Source organism: Lithobates pipiens, unplaced genomic scaffold (genome assembly GCF_037356315.1).
Source record: "Lithobates pipiens isolate NorthernLeopardFrog02 unplaced genomic scaffold, aLitPip1_a1.2 Scaffold_18, whole genome shotgun sequence".
Taxonomy (NCBI): domain Eukaryota; kingdom Metazoa; phylum Chordata; class Amphibia; order Anura; family Ranidae; genus Lithobates; species Lithobates pipiens.
In genome coordinates, this window is record NW_027507758.1 from 451,253,779 (window position 1) to 451,274,412 (window position 20,634).

Consider the following 20,634-nt stretch of genomic DNA (forward strand, 5'->3'; position numbering starts at 1 on the left):
AAAAGTGCATTTTATATACAACTATATAGATCAGACCAAATTGAGGAACAAGTGAGGGGGAAGAGGAACATTGCTCCAAATCAGTTGGGATCTATGAGTAAATCCTTCCAGGGCTGAAGTGGTTAATACTGCTTTTTAGGAAAACCCATGTATAACAGTATATCACGATTGAACTACATCCATTGAGTGTTTTATGTGGAATAAAGCGATGTGGCGAGACAACAAAAACATGGGAGTGTCCGCTCCTCGCCCAAACTTTGCCCATCCCAAGATGGCGGCAGCGAGCCGCGCGTCGCCTCCCGGGCAGATCACGTGACACAACACAGGCCGTCCCTCCTCCCATCACACACACACAGCCACGCCCCCTCCCCTCGATCGTTGGCTCCGGATGTTTCGAGCCGCCTCTGTCAGTAAGTTCGGAGCTGGCCGAGCGCGGGGAGCGAAAACAAGGAGGAGGGAGAGGCGCCGCCGAGGAGACGTTACCTGAGACCTCCAAACGCTACCGGCCTCGGCTACGAACTGGCCCCGCCGGTGGGGAGACAGCGGCCGCCGCGGGGAGGCGAAGCCGCCGCCGCTGAGGAGGGAGAAGAAGAAGGGGGGTGGTGGTGGGAGAGAGCGGGAGGACCATCATGTGGCGCCTTGTTTCGCTCAAGTTCGGCCGCCTGTACCGCTACGTGAAGCTGCTGTTCGCCGCAAGCCTGCTGGTCGTCATGCTGATGAACACTCACTCCCTCCTCGCCTCCTTCCAGAGGAACGAGCTGACCGATCGCCGCTTCCTCAGCCTCAATAAGTGCCCGGCGTGCTTCGGGACCAGCTGGTGCCGCAAGTTCATGAACGGCCAGCTGAGCTTCGAGGGCTGGAGCCGGCTCCGCCTCCTCGACTTCTTCAACGTCAAGAACGTCCACTTCGCCCAGTACGGGGAGCCCCGCGAGGGCAGCCGCAGGGTCGTCCTCAAACGCCTCGGCTCCAACCAAGAGCTGGCCGACCTAGACCAGAGGATCTGTAAGAAAGCCACCAGCCGGCCCCGATGTGATCTGCTCCAGGCCATGCACAAGACCGACTTCGCCCACCTCAATGGAGACGTGCGCCTACTTACCCCGGACGTGGTGGAGGGCTGGTCCGATCTGGTGCACTGCCCCTCGCAGAGACTGCTGGACAGAGTGGTCCGCCGCTATGCTGAGACCAAGGACTCCGGCAGCTTCCTGCTCAAGAACCTCAAGGACGCCGAACGGATGCAGCTGCTTCTCACCCTGTCCTTCAACCCAGAGCCCCTGGTACTACAGGTGAGACTGCGACTTCGCTACCCTCCTAGTACTGATCAACTATGACCAGCGCTAAACTTTTCATTGGAGTGTGGGGACACCCAAGTAATACACCTACTCTAATCTATTCTAAATCTGTCTCCTGCCAGCTTTACGCTGAGAACTGACCGATCAAACACAGCTGATCGCTCAGTTTTTGGGGTCCAATCTGAGCATAGAGTAGTGACAGCCACCAGCTCTTCCGCTCAGCAAGCAGTTGCCTCAGGTTCCTACTGGATCACTGAGTTCTCGGGGTCCAATCTGAGTATAGAGTAGTGACAGCTACCAGCTCTTTGCTCTTCCACTCCGCAAGCAGTTGCAGGCTCCTACTAGATCACTGAGTAGTTGGGGTCTAATCTGAGCATAGAGTAGTGACAGCTCTTTGCTCTTCCACTCCGCAAGCAGTTGCCTCAGGCACCTACTGGATCACTGAGTCCTTGGGGTCCGATCTGAGCATAGAGTAGTACCAGCTCTTTGCTCTGCCGCTCCGCAAGCAGTTGCCGTAGTCTCCTACTGGATCACTGAGAGGCTGAGCCAACTGCTTCTGGTTTAAAAGTTGGGATCAGCTCTGCCATGTCCGCTGACAGCAGGCTTTAGTCTGCTGAATCTGGGTCACAGGAATGCAGAACTAAGTGCATTTCTATTTAAATGAGAAGTATGAGGTTTTTGCAGATTTATACTTAGGTGAATGCAGCATCGGTCCCTCACCAGCTCTAAAACTGAGAACCAAGCGATCTAACATTGCTCGGTTCTCACAGCTGCATGAGCAGAGAGCTGGTGTCAGTCAGCAACTCTCTGCTCCCTCCCTACACTCATTGGGCTGTGGAGGGAACGACCGGCTCACGCTCTCCATGTCTTTCTGAGCCAGGTGCTGTCCCAGGCCCCGACTCGAGTGTCGTAATCCTGCCCGAGCCTGGACCGGCTCTGTGATGTCAGCAGACAATGGATTTCAGCCCACTGTCTGCTGAAAACAGGTCACAGGAGTGAAAAACAAACTGCACTCTTGTGGACCACAGGGGAAGTAAAGCCAAGCATGTCTTGGCAGTACTTCTCCTTTTTAAACTTGTTGTAAACTGTTTTTGTTTGACTTCTACCTATAGATAAGCCTAGAATAAGGCTTACCTAACAGGTAGTGGAAATATCTCCTAATTGTGTGCCATTTAGGAGATATTTCACTTATGCGACAGTGTCATTGGTGCTGTGAAAAAAAAGACCGGTGTGGCGGGATTGACGTCACTCAGGTCCAGCCAGTCACAGAGCCGGAGTCTGTGGCCCCACGGAAAGGAAGAGGGTGAAGCTGAACGTGGCCTGCACAGGGGACAACTTGGGCTGCGTTTGCAGGTAAGTGTCACATAATGGGCTAGTATGCGTTGCATACTAGCCCGTTATGCTTTTCATTTTGCAGGGAGCAAGAGATGAAGTAAAACCTACTTCCTCTTTAAGGGCTGGCATGTGCATATTTCCCTTGTGTTCCCAACAGCCCATTTATTTGAATGGACTACACAATGCACTGTAAAGCTAAAAAAGTAGTGCAGAAACTATTTTTTTCAGAATTTACCACACTGAAACCACACGTGGGATTTGTTGAATGCAAATGTCCGGTTTTTGTGCCATTAACAGTTCATTGGCACCCACATGCATCTGTGTTAACCTGTAGCATGGAGATTGCACCTTTCTTGCACTGTGCTCTGACGTGGACTGGCCCGCAGGGCTCATATACACTAGATATAGTCGGGTGCGATTTGATAAATTTTTTTTTATCTCTGTACAAACACACATGCCAGAAAAATGAATGTATTCCAAGGTGCCATGTTTACACCATTGCAGCGATTTTATGTGCGTTTGAAGAAAGCTCAGCATGTTGCTTTTTTTTTTTCTGCAACATAATTGTGAGCAAACCTGCATGAACATGCACAAACACATGTAAGTGCAACTTAAATAATAAATGAGAAAATTGTTAAGATAAAGATGCATGCAGAAACGGTGAACTCAGAAATTGTGGTGTGAGGCTAACTGTACATTATACAGTTTTCTCTTATATTTTCTAAAACCATATAATATCAAACCTAAACACTTTTAACCTGCATGCAATTAGACGGCCCCTTGCCCTTCATATTTAAAGGTAAATCTAATGTATAATGTATGGCTAGCCTAAGGGAGCCCTCACTGCTAAACAACCTTTTCCCACTATTAAAAACAAAAAACCCTCATACTCTCCTGTTTACTTTTTCTTTTAGCTCCACCCCATCCTTCTGCCTCTTTTTTCACTTAGGTGCCAATGGCAATTTCCTGCTCTTGCAGCCTCCTGTCACATATTTCAGGAGAGTGTAGGGGACACTATGGCCATAGAACAGACTTTGTGGCCCATCATTAGTGGGGCTGGCTGGAAGAACCCAGAGGAGACAGCCAGTTCCCAATGATTTGATGTCAGCAGGATTCACTGGGCGGGTGGGCCTTTTGAAGGTAACCCCCCCCTGCACAAGGTAAAGGGGATTAGAGGGAAAAAAGGTTACAGTAACTCTTTAATACTCATTCTCACCTGATGCAGTTGATTTTTTTTTAAATGCCGCATGAACGCAGCAGAAAATCGTATGCATGGAAAATGAAGAGAAATTTGCCTTTAGTTATATTTCAAAGCAGAACACTGGGATTGTAGAAAAATCTGTCCTTGCAGTAGGGCAAGGATTAAAGGTTTATGAAGTGCAGGGGCTGGAAGAATAAGTTGTAATAACTTTACCTTCCCCTGCCTGTGGCAGTCTGCTCTTTCCAGCTCCTCACATACAATGCAGGACTATTGCCCCTACTTTGTATTTGATGTCAGTGTGAGAGCACCAATGAGACGGGGAAGTTATTATCTTGTAGACCTAATCAGCATTTTATTCTTGTAGTACGGGGACCATTCAAAGGTTATGCATTTTATTTTTCTTCCTGCCTGGAAGGGTGTCTTTAAGAGTTGGATATTACAGAAATAGCCATGTTTAATGCCTACCTGGGAGTTGTGCCACAATGAAAATGATTAAAACAATAATTTCTGAGACATATATGGGTGGGCTGTTAGTGGTGGTCCCCTTCTGAAGTTATGTTGTCGGCCTTGTACTATGGCTATATACAAATATGTACAACCAGACATCAGCATTTCATGTTTGTTCCAGGTAAGAGACACAGCATATTGGAGCAAGAGTTCAAAAATGACAGCCAGGGTTTAATGTATACAGAATGTGAATTAGCAGTGTCTGCCTGAGTCTCTCCCAGGGAAGGTTTCTGTACACGGCTTCCTGAGTTTTGTGACACTTCAGGTCCCAGCATGCTCTGTCTGCACCTGAATGATAGCGGCTGTAGTCGCATATCGCCAGAACTTACTAGCAGGTCTTGGCTTCTTCTGTTTAGGACCAACCTAAGGTTTTCTTTTTCCTGTTGGACTACTTGTGTTCTTTCTCCATTTTACAGTTTTTGTTAATGTCAGGATCATTAAGAGGCTTCCATTTTTGCACCGTGGTTTGTTTACAGCATTTACAGAGGATTTATTCATTTTTCTGCAATTAGGTTAGGCCTCATTCACTCTGGCAGTGACCTACGTGTATTTCTAAATACATATATGCATGCAGTTTATATGAATGTTGTAATTCATTCACACTGTGTGTTTACCCACATTTAGGTGTATTCAGTTTAGCTGAGTTTGGGGAAAATTAAGCTGTGTCCAGGTCAGATTAGATACTGTGAACATGGCTAAATACATGTAAACACATGTTCATTAAAACGCAGACGAAAGTGGAAAGCATAAAGTTTGTTTTATACTTCTTGGGTAATTTCTCCTGAAATAAACACGGGGGTCAGATTATAGCCTTGCAGTCTTTGTTTTCATGTCGCTGTTATTCTAATATCAGTGGTGGGTGTGTTGTCACTCATTCATGTTCACAAGAACATCTGACCAGTGTGTGTTTTGTTTCCTCAAGGTGAAATCTCTGCTTATATGTACAGCATTCCATTTCAGGAACACTTAAAGCTTACTTCATAGAAATACATTTTGATTCCTGACCAGATGTGCTCTGCAAATGTCATTAGAAAAGATGTATGCTGGTTTGTTTGTGTGTGTGTGAGATATATAATTTACACATGCTGCTTCTGACGTGTTTTTTTTATTTTTCAAACGCACTGCTTGCTTATTTCACTGTAGTTTGTGTTTGGTAAGAAATGAATTGCAGTTGAGTGTTTCTCTGCTCCTTCTCCTAAGAAACATTGCAGTTTGTTTTCTTTCTGCAGTTAGGATTGGTATATTGACAAGTGATCCATAAATGATCTGATCCAGTCACAGTGAGCCCTGTTTGCTGCCAGGCAGGTATAGTTTACTGTAATTGTGTTGTCGGAGGCTTATGAAGTTGGCTTGAAGTGGTAGCTTTTATAAGTAGTAACCATTTACAGTGTTTTTTTTTTTTTCCCTCAGATCTCTTAATAGATGCATTTTATTTTTCTAAATGATTGGACAAACTAAAAACAAGTAGTCAGTCACAGTGCCCCTAAGAAATGTAACTTTTGAACCGTATATGTTCAAGAATGTATTGTACGGTGTCCTGCGATCTTCTACTGTCTTCTGGTGTCTTGGTTTTGTGTATATTCCAATTTGCTATTGTAGTAGCTTTATCTTAAAGGGAGAGGGAATTGAATTTGAGAGAGCAACATTTTAGCTTTTTATGTTGATGCGTACAATGTAAGACACACTTTACCTTTGTGGTATTGGCTGTAGGAAACCTCTGTAATACTATAGTACAGGTCATAATATAAACATTCTTTATTTTATTAAATGTATAGTGAAAAGTAAGAGTTTCCCTTTTGAAAAAATATTTAACCTGGATTGTGTACGTTGCTGTGTCTTGCCTAAATATTTTGCAATGTGATCTTGCTAGCAGTCAATTTTTCTGGAATATCAGGATTGACAGGAAGATGTGAGTGCAGTAGATGGCAGTAGATGGTCAGTGTGTGTGTATATATAGTATTGTAGTGCACTGTATATGGCTTGATTGAATGGTAATCATTTAATTTGCTGTGAAATAACTTAAGATCTTCCCTTAAGGAAACATTTTTTTTTTTTTTTTTTTATGTAAAAATACATTTTAATACTTTTTTTTTCCTTTGCAAAACCTTACATTATGTTTAGGAAATTCCTGCCCTTGTTACATTTTTATGTTGCTGCATTCTATTAAGTCATGTGCCATAACCAACTTCTTGGAAAGATTTCCCACAAATCTCCCATTGGTCTACTTTCCCCCTTAGCAAAGAGCTAGTTGGAACTTTTAGTTTTCATAGAAGTTCAAGCAGTATTACTATTAAACCTATATAAAAACAAATGCAGTGGAACCTCGGATTGTGGTCAATGCAGTTTTACTAGCAGTTTGCAAGACGAGCTGTTTCAAAAACAAAAAAAAAACTAAACTAAAACTCACTCTTTGCGAGCATTGTCTCTCAAGACGAGCAGGATTTAAGCTTCCGAGGTGTGCAGTATCGCATTTGGCCAGAGGTACGGGGGTGCCAGTGACACAAAGACACTCCATCTCAGAGCGTCTCCGGAACCCGCTCACCTCTACTTCTTATAAATTAGCTGAAGCTTTGCTTCAGTTTGTTCATTTTATCTAAATCTGCTAGTACAGGGCTTTAAATTTGCTTTGAATCTAGGAGCCAGCTAAAAAAGTTAGGAGCCCATTTGTTTTTTAACTAACCAATCTTAGAGGGGAACATTCACCATGTTCCAGAAGGTGAAATTTAACCCTTTCACAGCCAGAGCTGTTTTTGGGGGGGTTTTTTTGCGCATGTATAAAAAAATAAAATAATTTTAGGCTTAAAGATTACACAAAACCCCCAAACATTTTATTTTCTGAAAGCAGACACCCTAGAGAATAAAATAGTGTGTTTCCATTTTTTGGCACAGAATATTGCCACAAAAGTCTAGGAAACAAAAACCTTGTGAAAAAAACACATTAAAAGTAAATTTTAGGGAGCACAAAAAGGCTATAATTACCCAACATGTCAACCTTTAACCATTTGCCTACCGAGCACTTACACCCCCGTCTTGCCCAGGCCAAATTTCAGCTTTCAGCGCTGTTGCACTTTAGGAAAAGAGCGCTTTGAAAGATATGGTAATTTAATGATGGTATATGTGCACCCTCATCCCATTGGATTAGATTAAAGGAACAGTGGATGTCTCCTATCTCCCAGGGGGGACATCAACAGAGATAGAGGGGTGAGTATCGGGACTATTACGGGGCACATGAGGTATTTTTATATAAGAGATAAATATCAGGACAAGAAGTCATAAAAAACAATTTATTTAAAGAAAACAAATAAATAAGAAACATATAAAAGTATATACGAGGTCTCAAAGTACAGTTGGTAGAGACTCATGAGGTGTTTATTCAACTAGTTTCGCTTAATTGCTTCGTCAGGATAACACCTAAGTCTGCAGATATACAAGTAAATATAAACATGTCGTTAGTATCAATGGATGCAAAACTCACAAATATTAATAAATTTAAATAAATCTATACAGTTTATTGAGACATGAGAGAAAAAAATGTCATCATTACAATTTAAACATAGAGGCATATTCCTACCTCTCCTTTCAAGCCCACTCTCTGCTCCCGGTCAAGCCCAAAGGTGCAAAGGGAGAAAGTTCCTCCCGGAGACTGGCTGTTGCACTTTAAATGACAGTTGCGCAGTCATGCTACACTGTACCCAAACAAATGTTGTTTTTTTTTTTTTTTTTTTTTTTTATATAATTTTCTTCACACAAATGGAGCTTTCTTTTGGTGGTATTTTATAGGGTTGCACCAATACTAGTATTCATATCGGTGCTGATGCCGAGTATTTGCACATATTTCGGTACTCGTGCAAATGCACTGATACCTGAAACCGATACTTTCAGGCTCAGCTCTTTGAGCTGTCAGTGGGTTTTCCCGGTGTTAAAAAAAAATCCAGTAATTGGAGCTGTCAAAAAAACAAACAGCCGGCAATGTTTATTAACAACATTACTCAGCCCTGAAACACTAAAATAAAAATATTTGTTTCTTTATGTATATTTCTGCATCTGCAGATCAAAGGGGTGAACAAATGTTCCTCTGTTTAACCCCTTAATTTACTCTAATCAGCCTTAATTCCCTATTCTCTTCCATTTTAGATATTATTTTCCTGCTTTTTTTTTTTTCTTTTGTTCAGGTCTATTTTATAAACGATAAACAATTAACTTTTTTTTTTTTTTGTGAATATTTTTGCACATATATATTAACATTTACACGTTTCACATTGAAAAATCGCTAAATTAAAAAAAAAAAAATTCATTTGTAAATAACTTTTCAATGTTTACCATTGCTGACAGCTGAAGTTAAAAGAAAACAGTTGCGGTAGGTATCAGTAATTAGTATCGACGAGTACTAAAAAAAAGTATCAGTACTTGTACTCGTTAAAAAAAATAATAAATAAAATGGTATCGGTGCATCCCTAGTATTTAATCAATGCTGTTTTTTTTGTTTTGTTTTTTAACTTTTTTTTTTTTTCTGTCAGTAAATTTTGTAACTAAATTTTCGCATTCACCGATGTATGCTGATGAGGCGGCACTGATGGGCTGAATTGGTGGGCATTGATTAGGTGGCACTGGTGGGCATGGATAGGCGGTATTGATGGGCAGCACTGAATGGCATTGCTCATGTGCACTGTTTTGCAAAATTGTAATCGGGGCACTGATTAGTGCCCTGATTACATTCCTAGATGTCCCCCTGTGTGGAGATGCCACTGATTGGCTCTCCTCGCCACACAGTGTGAGCTGAGGAACACCAATTACCACCACTTGTTTACATGTGACCAGCTTTGATTGGACACAGCCGATCACATGTTTAAAGAGCCCTAGCTCCTTCCAGAGATCACTGTCACGCCGTGTCCTAGTAACTCTGCGCGGCCTCTGCGCTACGCGCTGCCTTTCTGGGACGTCGTTCATTTGATGGCGTCCCAGAATGAGAGCCGCACCGTCATTTGACGGTGGACAGGCAGCAAGCAGTTAAACATGTCAGTACCCTATATTTTCTATAGACACTAAGTCTTGCGTTACGAGGGGGGTCTGGTGTGCAAGGATATGTAACGTGTATTTCAATTGACGTTTTCAGGTGTCCCACCGTCTCCTATGTGATGCGTGTTTTTCCTGTGCTCCACTGAATGGAATGCACATCACATTCTTTCCCAGCCTTGATGGCCGGAGAAACTGTCAACATGGACCCTGAAATGAGTCTGATGGCACTACCTGGTCAGCAACTAGAAGGGGAGGTGTATGGGCATGTGTCCGCTCTCCTCTCGCCCTCTGCCCAGCGACACCCACTATGCCAGGCAGAGGGAGAGCAGGCCCGCAGATGGGCAAGTGGAGCTTGGGATACATAGTAAGAGGGGAGCGTGGGTTGTCAAGAGCATTCAGTCTTCCTTCTGGGAAAACTTCTAGTCACCAAGGTGTTTTTTTTTTTTTTTTTTTTGCCCTATGCCAGTACATCTAACACTCCTCTCCTCCCATACTGAAAATGGTGCTCTCCAGATGTGCTAATTTTTTTCAGAGTGGGGGCACTCTAATACAGGGGAGGTGTGTTAGTGGCCAGATCACCAAGTGAAAACAGAGGGAAAGTAGCCTACGAAAAGAAAATTGATGCAGCCACTATACTATATCTAATGATTGGTAATTAGCAATGTGTTTAATTTTGGATTTTTACACTCCTTTGACATCATTATCGGATGCTGTGTAGACACATTTATTTCAGCTGATTCCAGTTTTTGGTTCACATGCTGGGGGGTGGTTAGGATAAAGGGAGTTTAATCACAGCTTTTAAATTAAAAAGTATGAACGAGTCTTACAGTCTAAAGAGTCAGAGACTGGTTGAGTGCTTACCAGTTCATAAAACGCACTGTATCCGCTGGAAGTCATGCATTGCACCTCATAAGAACTGGGACCCTTACAAATGGTAAACCGCCAAACTTTACGAAGAAGACAGACCGTGTGTGCATGTGCGCTGACCGGGGGGTCAAAAAAAAATTCATGGGGCTGATATACTAATGATTGGTACCACAACAAAAAAGGGTTGGGTGTGTCTGGATTAGATGCCAATAATGAGCTCTTATGTTGTGACCCTAGGTCAGGGGTTGACAAATTTGCTTGGAATCTAGGAGCCAGCTAAAAAAGTTAGGAGCCGGGTCCGTGACGGCGATCTGGACCTGTCCCTGGCCTGACATGGAGACGAGTGAGGGGAAGATAGCCCCAAGCCCCTCACCTGTCTTCAAGTCATTGCCCATAGCTCTTAGAGGGACATTTTATTTATTTTTTTCAAATGACAAATTTTTTTTAAATTGCATTTTAGTGTAAATATGAGATGTGAGGTCTCTCTGACCCCAGATCTCATATACAAGAGGACCTGTCATGCTTTTTTCTATTACAAGGGATTTTTACATTCCTTGTAATAGGAATAAAAGTGACACACATTTTTTTAAAAGAACAGTGAAAAAAATAAAAATAAAAGTTAAAATAAAAAAAAAATATTTTAAAACGCGCCCTGTCCCGCCAAGCTTGCGTGCAGAAGCGAACGCATATATGAAAGCGGTGTTCAAATCACACATGTGAGGTATCGCTGCGATCGGTAGAGTGAGAGCAATAATTCTAGCCCCAGACCTCCTCTGTAACTTAAAAAGTGCAACTTGCTTCTCCTTTTGTTAAAAGAAAAATTTCTTCTCAATAAAAAACAATTTAAAAAAAAAAAAGTGCAACTTGTAGAATTTTTTAAATGTCGCCTATGGAGATTTTAAAGGGTAAAAGTTTGTCGCCATTCCATGAGCGGGCGCAATTTTGAAGCATGACATGTTTGGTATCGATTTACTCGACGCAACATTATCTTTCACAATATTAAAAAAAAATTGGGCTAACTTTACTGTTGTCTTATTTTTTTTTTTTTTATTAAATACATTTTCCCCAAAAAAGTGCGCTTGTAAGTCCGCTGTGCAAATACAGTGTGACAGACAGTATTGCAACGACCACCATTTTATTCTTTAGGGTGTTAGAATAAAATATATATATATATATATAATTTTTAGGGGTTCTGAGTAAAGGGAAGGAAGATAGGCTGGCAGGCAGGGAAAATTAGCATTGCATCCATTAGCATTGCTGGTTGTAATTCCAACGGCCACCACAAGAGGGCGCCAGATTCCAGAAGGAACCATAGGATCGTAGAAGGCCTCAAAGCCGGGGGCTAAATTACCGGCAGGCGGCGGCGCGGCCCGACGCGATCGCGCCGGGGGGGTCCGCGGAGACAGCATACCCCCAGCTGTGCTGCCCCAGGCGCCAGTTCGCTAATTCTAGTCGCAAATGCGACCTGGCGCCCGGGTTTTGTCGAGCCCTGCCCTAGGTTCACATCTGTTTTTTTTTATTTATTTTTTTTTATTTTTTTTTAAGTGCGTTTTGCAGTTTGCAGAAATGCGGTACAGTCCATTTAACATAGTTTTCCTATGGTACAAGTTCACATCTATGCGTTTTGTGGTCGGTGTATTTTTGGAGAGGTCTGAGTTTTTTCACGCAGTTTGTGGGTAATAGACTTCCATGGAACCGCACCAGAAATGCAAGCGTTTGTGATGTGTTTTTTTTTTTTTTATTTTTTTTTTATTTTTTTTTTAGGTTTTGCATTTTGCGGTTTTTATTTTAACACTGTACATCAGCTGGTTGCTAAGCAGTGGTCAGGAAGCTGGCTGCTGTGTCCTTAACAACCGTTGAGTCAGCTGTCAGCGGGCTTCTCCACTGAAGGCTGAATATAAAAAATTGCCGGCAAAACAATTCATGGGGAAAAAACGGCACCCCCCCACCATACCAGGCCCTTTGAGTCTAGTATGGATTCAGAAGGGACCCCCCAAATTAAAAATAAAAATAAAAAAATTGGTGTGGTGTCTCTTCCCCCCCCCCCCCCCCCAAATCTATACCAGACACTTATCCAAGCATGCCACCTGGTAGGTCAGGAATGGGAGGGGGCGAACGAGAGCACCCCCCCCCCCAAACCATACCAGGCCACATGCCCTCAACCATGTTGATGAGGACAAGGCCTATAACTGACAGCCTTGGCTGGTGGTTGTCTGGGTCTGTGGGTATGGGGCTTATCGGAATGTGGAAGCCCCATTAACAACGGGGCCCCCAGATCCCAGCCTCCCCATGTGAATGGATATCGGGAACATCGTACCCCTCCCCATTCACCCAAAAACAATGACGTGTTAAACTACAAGAGCCAGTTTTTGACACGTCCTTTATTAACCACTACAATACAGGGCACTTTCGCCCCCTTCTTTCCCAGCCCAATTTTCAGCTTTCATCACTCTCGCACTTTCAATGGAAATTGTGCGGTCATGCTACACTGTACCCAAATGAAATTTTTATCATTTTGTTCGCACAAATAGAGCTTTATTTTGGTGGTATTTATTGATGACTCCGGTTTTTATTTTTTGCGATATAAGCACAAAAAAAGCGGAAATTTGGAAAAAAAAAACATTTTTATTTTTTCTATTTTAAAAGAAATCCAATAAAATCAAATTTTGTCATAAATGTAAGCCAAAATGTATTCTGCTACATGTTTTTGATAAAAAAATTCTGTTACGGTAAGTGTATAATAATTGGTTTGTGTGATCACGGACATATGTAGGCAAATAATCATGTACATGTGCAGGTGATCATGTACATATGTGTGCAGATAATCATTGGAACATGTGATTTTAGTGGGACATATGTGGGGGACATGTCTTTTTATTATTTGGGGACGTGTGGTGACATGTGTGTTTACACTGTAGGTTTACACTAGACTGGTGATCAGTTAGTAAAAAGCTGTAAAAACAGTTCATACTCACTGATCATCAGCCGGCTGCAGCGATCTGCTCTCCTCTCCTGAGCGACGACTTCCGTGTGAGGAGAGCCGATTGCCTAGCAACCGGCTGTTTGTTTACATCACATGACGGCCGTGATTGGACACGGCCCTCATGTGATCAGGAGGGCCAATCACAGAGCCCTCCTGCCGATCCGAGATGCGCCGTGTCCGGGTGACGAGCACATCGGGATCGCTGTGCGGGCGTACGCGCGATTCCCCTCCTTCTGAAGGACGTTCCGGAGGCGGGAAGTGGTTAAATAAGGAGCCCAGAACCGTCTTATCCCTCTGAGCCTTCGCTGTCTTTTTTCTTCTCTACCGGTTACCTGTTAAATAAAAACAAAAAAAAAAAAGCCAGTCTTGTCCCGAAGCTGTCTTTCCCTGAAGTGATGACCCCACTTTCTGGCACTTCTTATATAGGCATGGGGTGCGGCCATCCAATGACGTCGCCCAGAGAGCTGTCCCTTATGACGTGTATATATAAAATATTATGCAAAGTGGTTGGATGGAAGCCTCAGAATGGCAAAAATGCTTTTTATTACAAATTATGTGAGCAGACTACAGTTCCTCTTTAAGGCTGGAGTTCAAGCTTTACTAGTCCTTTAGAAAACATCAGCTCTTGGCCTTTGTTAGAATTTTGTATCTGTTTACTAACCTGGTTTATGCAATAAACGTATGCCTTTGCTCTAGGGTTTGCATGAATATTTATGTGTTTGGACAGCATTGGACTTTGTTCAGATGCCCATTGGCCATAAATCTTGTGAGTCTCTTGGTGTGGGATTAATGTTCTTGGTAGCTTTGAAGTTTTAGTCATCTATTTGTAGTACGGATTATAGTACAGTAGCAGTGCTTACAAAATAGTCCCAATCACTGATGTTTGTCAGATTGAATCTCTTCAGGTGATTAGGTCAGAGGTGAGGGGATTATTTGATACCTCAAAGGAAAATTCTAAAAGTTCATTGTTCACTTTTTATATACAGTACTATAAACTGATCCTTTTATATATTCAGAAAAGTGCAAGGGGAATATACTGTTAACAGTCTATTTGGAAAGCTTAATATTTTCTTCCTTGCTCAGTTTCTTACTAAATTTTATATGGAGCTTTTGAAGAGGGAATGGTGGATGGCTTCCTGAAGCAAGTGATGTAGAGTGCACATTTGTAAAACCTACCTCTACAGTAAGTAGGTGTCATTCATTTGTAAAGTCATACTACTGATTCGCAAATGGGGGCCCTTTGTAGCGCAACCTGCTGACTGTGAGTAAAAATGTATGCGTGTGTGTGTGTGTTTGCCTGAATTAAATGAACACACTGAACTTTGGCCTGGAACACAACTGACAGGTTATATTCCCTTCAGATTAATTTGTCTGTTGATGGATATTATGAAATGATCATCAAATGATGATCTGCTGCCGATACACTTTGCTTGTTTTTTTAATAACTGCACCAACCAACTGGTCGCTACGACCGGAATTGAAGGGAAATCTCTAACGGGCATGCCAGACTAGTATTCAAATTGTTCCCTATTTTTTTTTCTAGACTGATAACCAGGAACACAGATCTCTCTCTCCTTCCAGTTGGTCCATCCTCCCACACAGAAAGCATTCCATAGGGGCACACTTAACGCTTTGATCACCTCTGATGTTAACCCCCTTCCCTGACAGTTTTTTTTAATCACTGTATTGGTGTCACTGGTACTTAAAAAGTGTCAATTAGGTTGTCCGATTTGTCTGCCGCAATGTCGCAGTTCTGCAAAAAATTGCTGATTGCCACCACTTACAAATAAAAAAAATGCCGTAAAAATATCCCATAGTTTGTAGACTAACTTTTTTTAACCAAAAATATGTAGCAGAATACATACATATTGACCTAAATTGATGAGTAAGTTTAGTTTTTTTTAATTTATTTTGAATGTTTTATAACAGAAATTAAACTTTTTTAGGAAAATAAATTGTTGAACTTTTTGTTTTTATAGCACAAAAATGAAAACCGCAGAGGTGATTAAATGCCACCAAAAGAAAGCTCTATTTGTGGAGGAAAAAAAGGGGCAATTTTATTTGGGCACAGCGTCACACGACCGTGAAATTCAGTTTAAGTAACACGGTGCCTTATCACAAAAAATGACCTGGTCATTTAGATGGTAAAACTTTCCGGGGCTGATTTGGTTAAAGGGGAAAACTCTTCTGATATTTTACGACCATATAAAAATGTTAAAACACAATTTTTACCAAATGCTGCTGTTGCCTGCATTAATAGATGAGACCAGTAGCAACAAACTGGTCCTCTTGGTTTTTGTCTTCAGAGCCTGAGCAACATTGGGAGCATTTCCTCACACGTGCTAATAATGAGATCCATAGTGAAAACACAATAAATAAGATGGCAGTCTACAAGAACGCTACTCTCCTCTGCATTTGTTTGGGAGGGTCCCCCGTGGTTATCTTTTTTATTTTTTTATTTTTTTTTTAATATAAAACACTTCTAACCTCAAATGCTCATAACCGCTGCCAAATTCAGTAAAAGCTGTTAAACTGACATTTTCCAGCTGTCAGTTTCCACATTCAGAAAAGGTTTTCAACTGTGCTATGTACATGAGCACTAAGGCCTCTTTCACACGGGGCGGATCAGTAAAGATCCGCCCCGTGAAGATCCGCTCGCTCAGCGGGGATCGCTCCGTTGTCCCCGCTGAGCCGGCTGCGGACAGGGCGGTCTCCGCACACTGTGCGGGGACCGCCCTGTCAGCTCTCCGCTCTCCTCTATGGGGGATCGGATGAGCACGGACCGTCTGTCCGTGTTCATCCGATCCGCTCTGCAGACGGACAGAAAAATAGGATTCTCCTCCGTCTGCAGAATCGGACATTTGCGGAGGCGGACAATAGCGGGTGTCTGCGGATGCTCATCCGCAGACACCCGCTATCCCATAGGGATGAATGTATGGACCGTATTTCATCCGCAAATGGATGGATGAAATACAGACATATCATCCGCATGTGTGAAAGGGGCCTAAGGCCCATATGTAGCTTCATCACTTCAATACTGGGCACTCTTACCCCCTTCCTGCCCAGGCCGATTTTCAGTGCTCACACCATTAATGACAATTGTGCGGTCATGCGACTCTGCATATATATATATGTATGTATGTATGTGTGTATGTATGTGTGTATGTATGTGTGTATGTATGTGTGTATGTATGTGTGTATGTATGTGTGTATGTATGTATGTATGTATGTATGTATGTATGTATGTATGTATGTGTGTGTGTGTGTGTGTATATATATATATGTATGTATGTATGTGTGTTTTTTTTTTAAAGATCTTTCTTTTGGTAATATTTAATCTCAGCTGTTTTTTTTATTTTTTTGCTAAACAATGTTTTTCTTAGTGACTGTTCTCCTTCATTAATGGGGGCACCAATGATCAGTGTCCTGATAAGTGTAAATGTCTCCTGTCAGAATTGCCGGTTATCGATTCTCCTCTCCTGTGACAGCACGAAAGGAATGCAGAAAGCCCCAAATATGTTTACAAGTGATCAACTGTGATTGGCCCTTTACCGCGATCTGTAAATAGCTCTGTCCATGCTTTTGGCTATAGTGAGGTTGGGAACGGGTTCAAATTGATATCAATCTTAAAATGGGTTTTCTCTTTTTGACTAGAGGTGGAAATGATTAGTACTGCCATTGAGCTCTTTCGGCTACTTGTGGCTTTGTGTGACATTTTTTAAATGGTGTGATCTAACTACGAAACAGACCTTATGTTTTGATGCCAGGTTAACTTAAACTCACCGTTGCTGGTGTATATTGTTAACTGGTATATTTCAAATTCTCAATATTGGCAGAATATATATATAAATATATATATATCTATCTCTATATATCTATCTATCTCTATATATCTATCTATCTCTATATATCTCTATATCAGGGGTTGACAAATTTGCTTGGAATCTAGGAGCCAGCTAAAAAAGTTAGGAGCCAAGTCCGTGACGGTGATCTGGACCTGTCCCTGGCCTGACATGGAGACGAGTGAGGGGAAGATGGCCCCGCCCCCAGCCCCCCCACCTGTCTCCAAGTCATTACCCATAGCTTTTAGAGGGACATTTTATTTTATTTTTTTCAAATGACGATTATTTTTTAAATTGCATTTTAGTGTAAATATGAGATGTGAGGTCTCTCTGACCCCAGATCTCATATATAAGAGGACCTGTCATGCTTTTTTTCTATTACAAAGGATTTTTACATTCCTTGTAATAGGAATAAAAGTGACACACATTTTTTATTTTTTATTTTATTTTTTTTTTAACCACTTGCCGACCGCCTCACGCCGATGTACGTCATCAGAATGGCACGGGCAGGCATAAGCACATATATGTACGTCCTTTGCCTCCCGCGGGTCGGGGGCCCGATCGGGCCCCCGCCCGGTGCCTGCGGCGGTCGGTTTTCGTTCGGGAGCGATCCCGGACGAGGGGACGGCCATTCATTCATGGCCACCCCCTCGCGATCGCTCCCGACGAATGGAAATCCCCGGTGACATCACTTCCTCTCCTGTAATGTAAACACAGGAGAGGAAGTGATGTATTCTCTCCTCCGTGTCGGTATTTTTCGTTCCGACACGGAGGAGAGCGGATCAGTGAGTTGCACCAACACATCCCACACACAGTAGAACATGCCAGGCACACTCACACCCCCCCTTTACCCCCCGATCACCCCCCCAATTACCCCTGCCCCCCAGTCACAGTGACACCAATGTCATTTTTTTTTTTTTTTTTTTTTTTGCATTGGTGTCATTTGTGACTGTAATAACTGTTAGGGCAGTTAGGGTTAGCCCCCTTTAGTTCTAATGTACCCCCCTAACCCCCCCAATAAAGGTTTAACCCCGTGATCACCCCCCGTCGCCAGTGTCACTAAGGCTGGGTTCACATTGCAGCGGTTTATGAGAACGAATGTGATTCGCACCGCACTGCAGTGCAAATCACATCCGATCTCTGTGCGATTCGAGTTCAGCCATTCGCCGCACCCGCCACACCCGCCGCACCCGCCGCAAATTCGCACGGGACCCTTTTTTTGGCCCGCAGCAGAATCGGATCGCATGGGTGTTCACACCATGCGATCCGAGTTTGCAGATCGCACTGCGATATGCGAACTGATCTGGGGGTGTCAGTAACATTTCACTGACACTCCCAGCAGTTCGCATAGGGCAGTGTGAACTGCCGCCGGGAGGCATGCGATGCGGGAACCCGCCGCGGATTCGCGGCGTTTCCGCATCGCTCCAGTGTGAACCCAGCCTAATAAGCGATCATTTTTCTGATCGCCGTATTAGTGTCACAGGTGACGCTAGTTAGGCAGGTAGGTATTTAGGTTCGCCGCAGCTTTTTATAGCGCTAGGGACCCCCATATACTACCGCATAAAGCCCCCTGATTGCCCCCTAGTTAACCCTTTCACCAGTGATCACCATATAACTGTTACAGGTGACGCTGGTTGGTTAGTTATTTTTTTATAGTTTCAGGGCACCCGCCATTTATTACCTAATAAAGGTTTAACCCCCTGATCACCCGGCAGGTGTCATTTGTGACTAATAACTGTTAGGGCAGTTAGGGTTAGCCCCCTTTAGTTCTAAGGTACCCCCCTAACCCCCCCAATAAAGGTTTAACCCCGTGATCACCCCCCGTCGCCAGTGTCACTAAGGCTGGGTTCACATTGCAGCGGTTTATGAGAACGGATGTGATTCGCACCGCACTGCAGTGCAAATCACATCCGATCTCTGTGCGATTCGAGTTCAGCTATACAGATAGTATGGCTGAATTCGTGTCGCACCCGCCGCAAACTCGCACGGGACCCTTTTTTTGGTCCGCAGCAGAATCGGATCGCATGGGTGTTCACACCATGCGATCCAAGTTTGCAGATCGCACTGCGATATGCGAACTGATCTGGGGGTGTCATTAACATTTCACTGACACTCCCAGCAGTTCGCATAGGGCAGTGTGAACTGCCGCCGGGAGGCATGCGATGCGGGAACCCGCCGCGCATTCGTGGCGTTCCCGCATCGCTCCAGTGTGAACCCAGCCTAATAAGCGATCGTTTTTCTGATCGCTGTATTAGTGTCACAGGTGACGCTAGTTAGGCAGGTAGGTATTTAGGTTCGCCGCAGCTTTTTATAGCGCCAGGGACCCCCATATACTACCGCATAAAGCCCCCTGATTGCCCCCTAGTTAACCCTTTCACCAGTGATCACCATATAACTGTTACAGGTGACGCTGGTTGGTTAGTTATTTTTTTATAGTTTCAGGGCACCCGCCATTTATTACCTAGTCTCACTAGTGTACCCCTAAATTTAGGGGTGTCTACTTTCTAAAATGGGGTCATTTGGGGGGGGGGGGGTTTGTGCCATCTTGGCATTTTATGGCCTTCAAAACTGTAACGCCCTTAGAAAGCCTGAAGGCGGTGCTTGGTTTTTGGGGCCCCGTACGCGGCTAGGCTCCCAAAAAGTCCCACATATGTGGTATCCCCGTACTCAGGAGAAGCAGCAGAATTTATTTTGGGGTGTCATTTCACATATGCCCATGGCATGCGTGAGCAATATATCATTTAGTGACAACTTTGTGAAAAAAAAAAAAAGTTTGTAATTTTCCCGCAACTTGTGGCAAAATATAAAATATTCCATGGACTCAACATGCCTCTCAGCAAATAGCTTGGGGTGTCTACTTTCTAAAATGGGGTCATTTGTGGGGGTTTTGTGCCATCTTGGCATTTTATGGCCTTCAAAACTGTAATAGGTAGTGAGAAGTGAACTCAAAAAATTACGCCCTTAGAAAGCCTGAAGGCGGTGCTTGGTTTTCGGGGCCCCGTACGCGGCTAGGCTCCCAAAAAGTCCCACATATGTGGTATCCCCGTACTCAGGAGAAGCAGCAGAATTTATTTTGGGGTGTCATTTCACATATGCCCATGGCATGCATGAGCAATATATCATTTAGTGACAACTTTGTGAAAAAAAAAAAAAAAAAAAAAAAGTTTGTAATTTTCCCGCAACTTGTGGCAAAATATAAAATATTCCATGGACTCAACATGCCTCTCAGCAAATAGCTTGGGGTGTCTACTTTCTAAAATGGGGTCATTTGTGGGGGTTTTGTGCCATCTTGGCATTTTATGGCCTTCAAAACTGTAATAGGTAGTGAGGCGTGAAATCAAAAATTGACGCCCTTAGAAAGCCTGAAGGCGGTGCTTGGTTTTCGGGGCCCTGTACGCGGCTAGGCTCCCAAAAAGTCCCACATATGTGGTATCCCCGTACTCAGGAGAAGCAGCAGAATTTATTTTGGGGTGTCATTTCACATACGCCCATAGCATGTGTGAGCAATATATCATTTAGTGACAACTTTGTGTAAAAAAAAAAAAAAAAATTTTTTTTTTGTCATTATTCAATCGCTTGAGGCAAAAAAATAAA

General features: G+C 43.2%; 1 protein-coding gene across 1 annotated transcript in view; it reads left to right on the plus strand.

Moving 5' to 3' along the window:
* The first annotated feature begins 351 nt into the window (after positions 1 to 351).
* The window catches only part of DIPK2A (divergent protein kinase domain 2A), a 51,291-nt gene continuing 31,008 nt past the window's right edge, over positions 352 to 20,634 (plus strand). Inside the window, exon 1 of the mRNA XM_077488238.1 lies at positions 352 to 1,283. Within this exon, the coding sequence (XP_077344364.1) occupies positions 630 to 1,283 (654 nt within the window). The 5' untranslated portion in view covers positions 352 to 629. The remainder of the gene's footprint in view (positions 1,284 to 20,634) is intronic.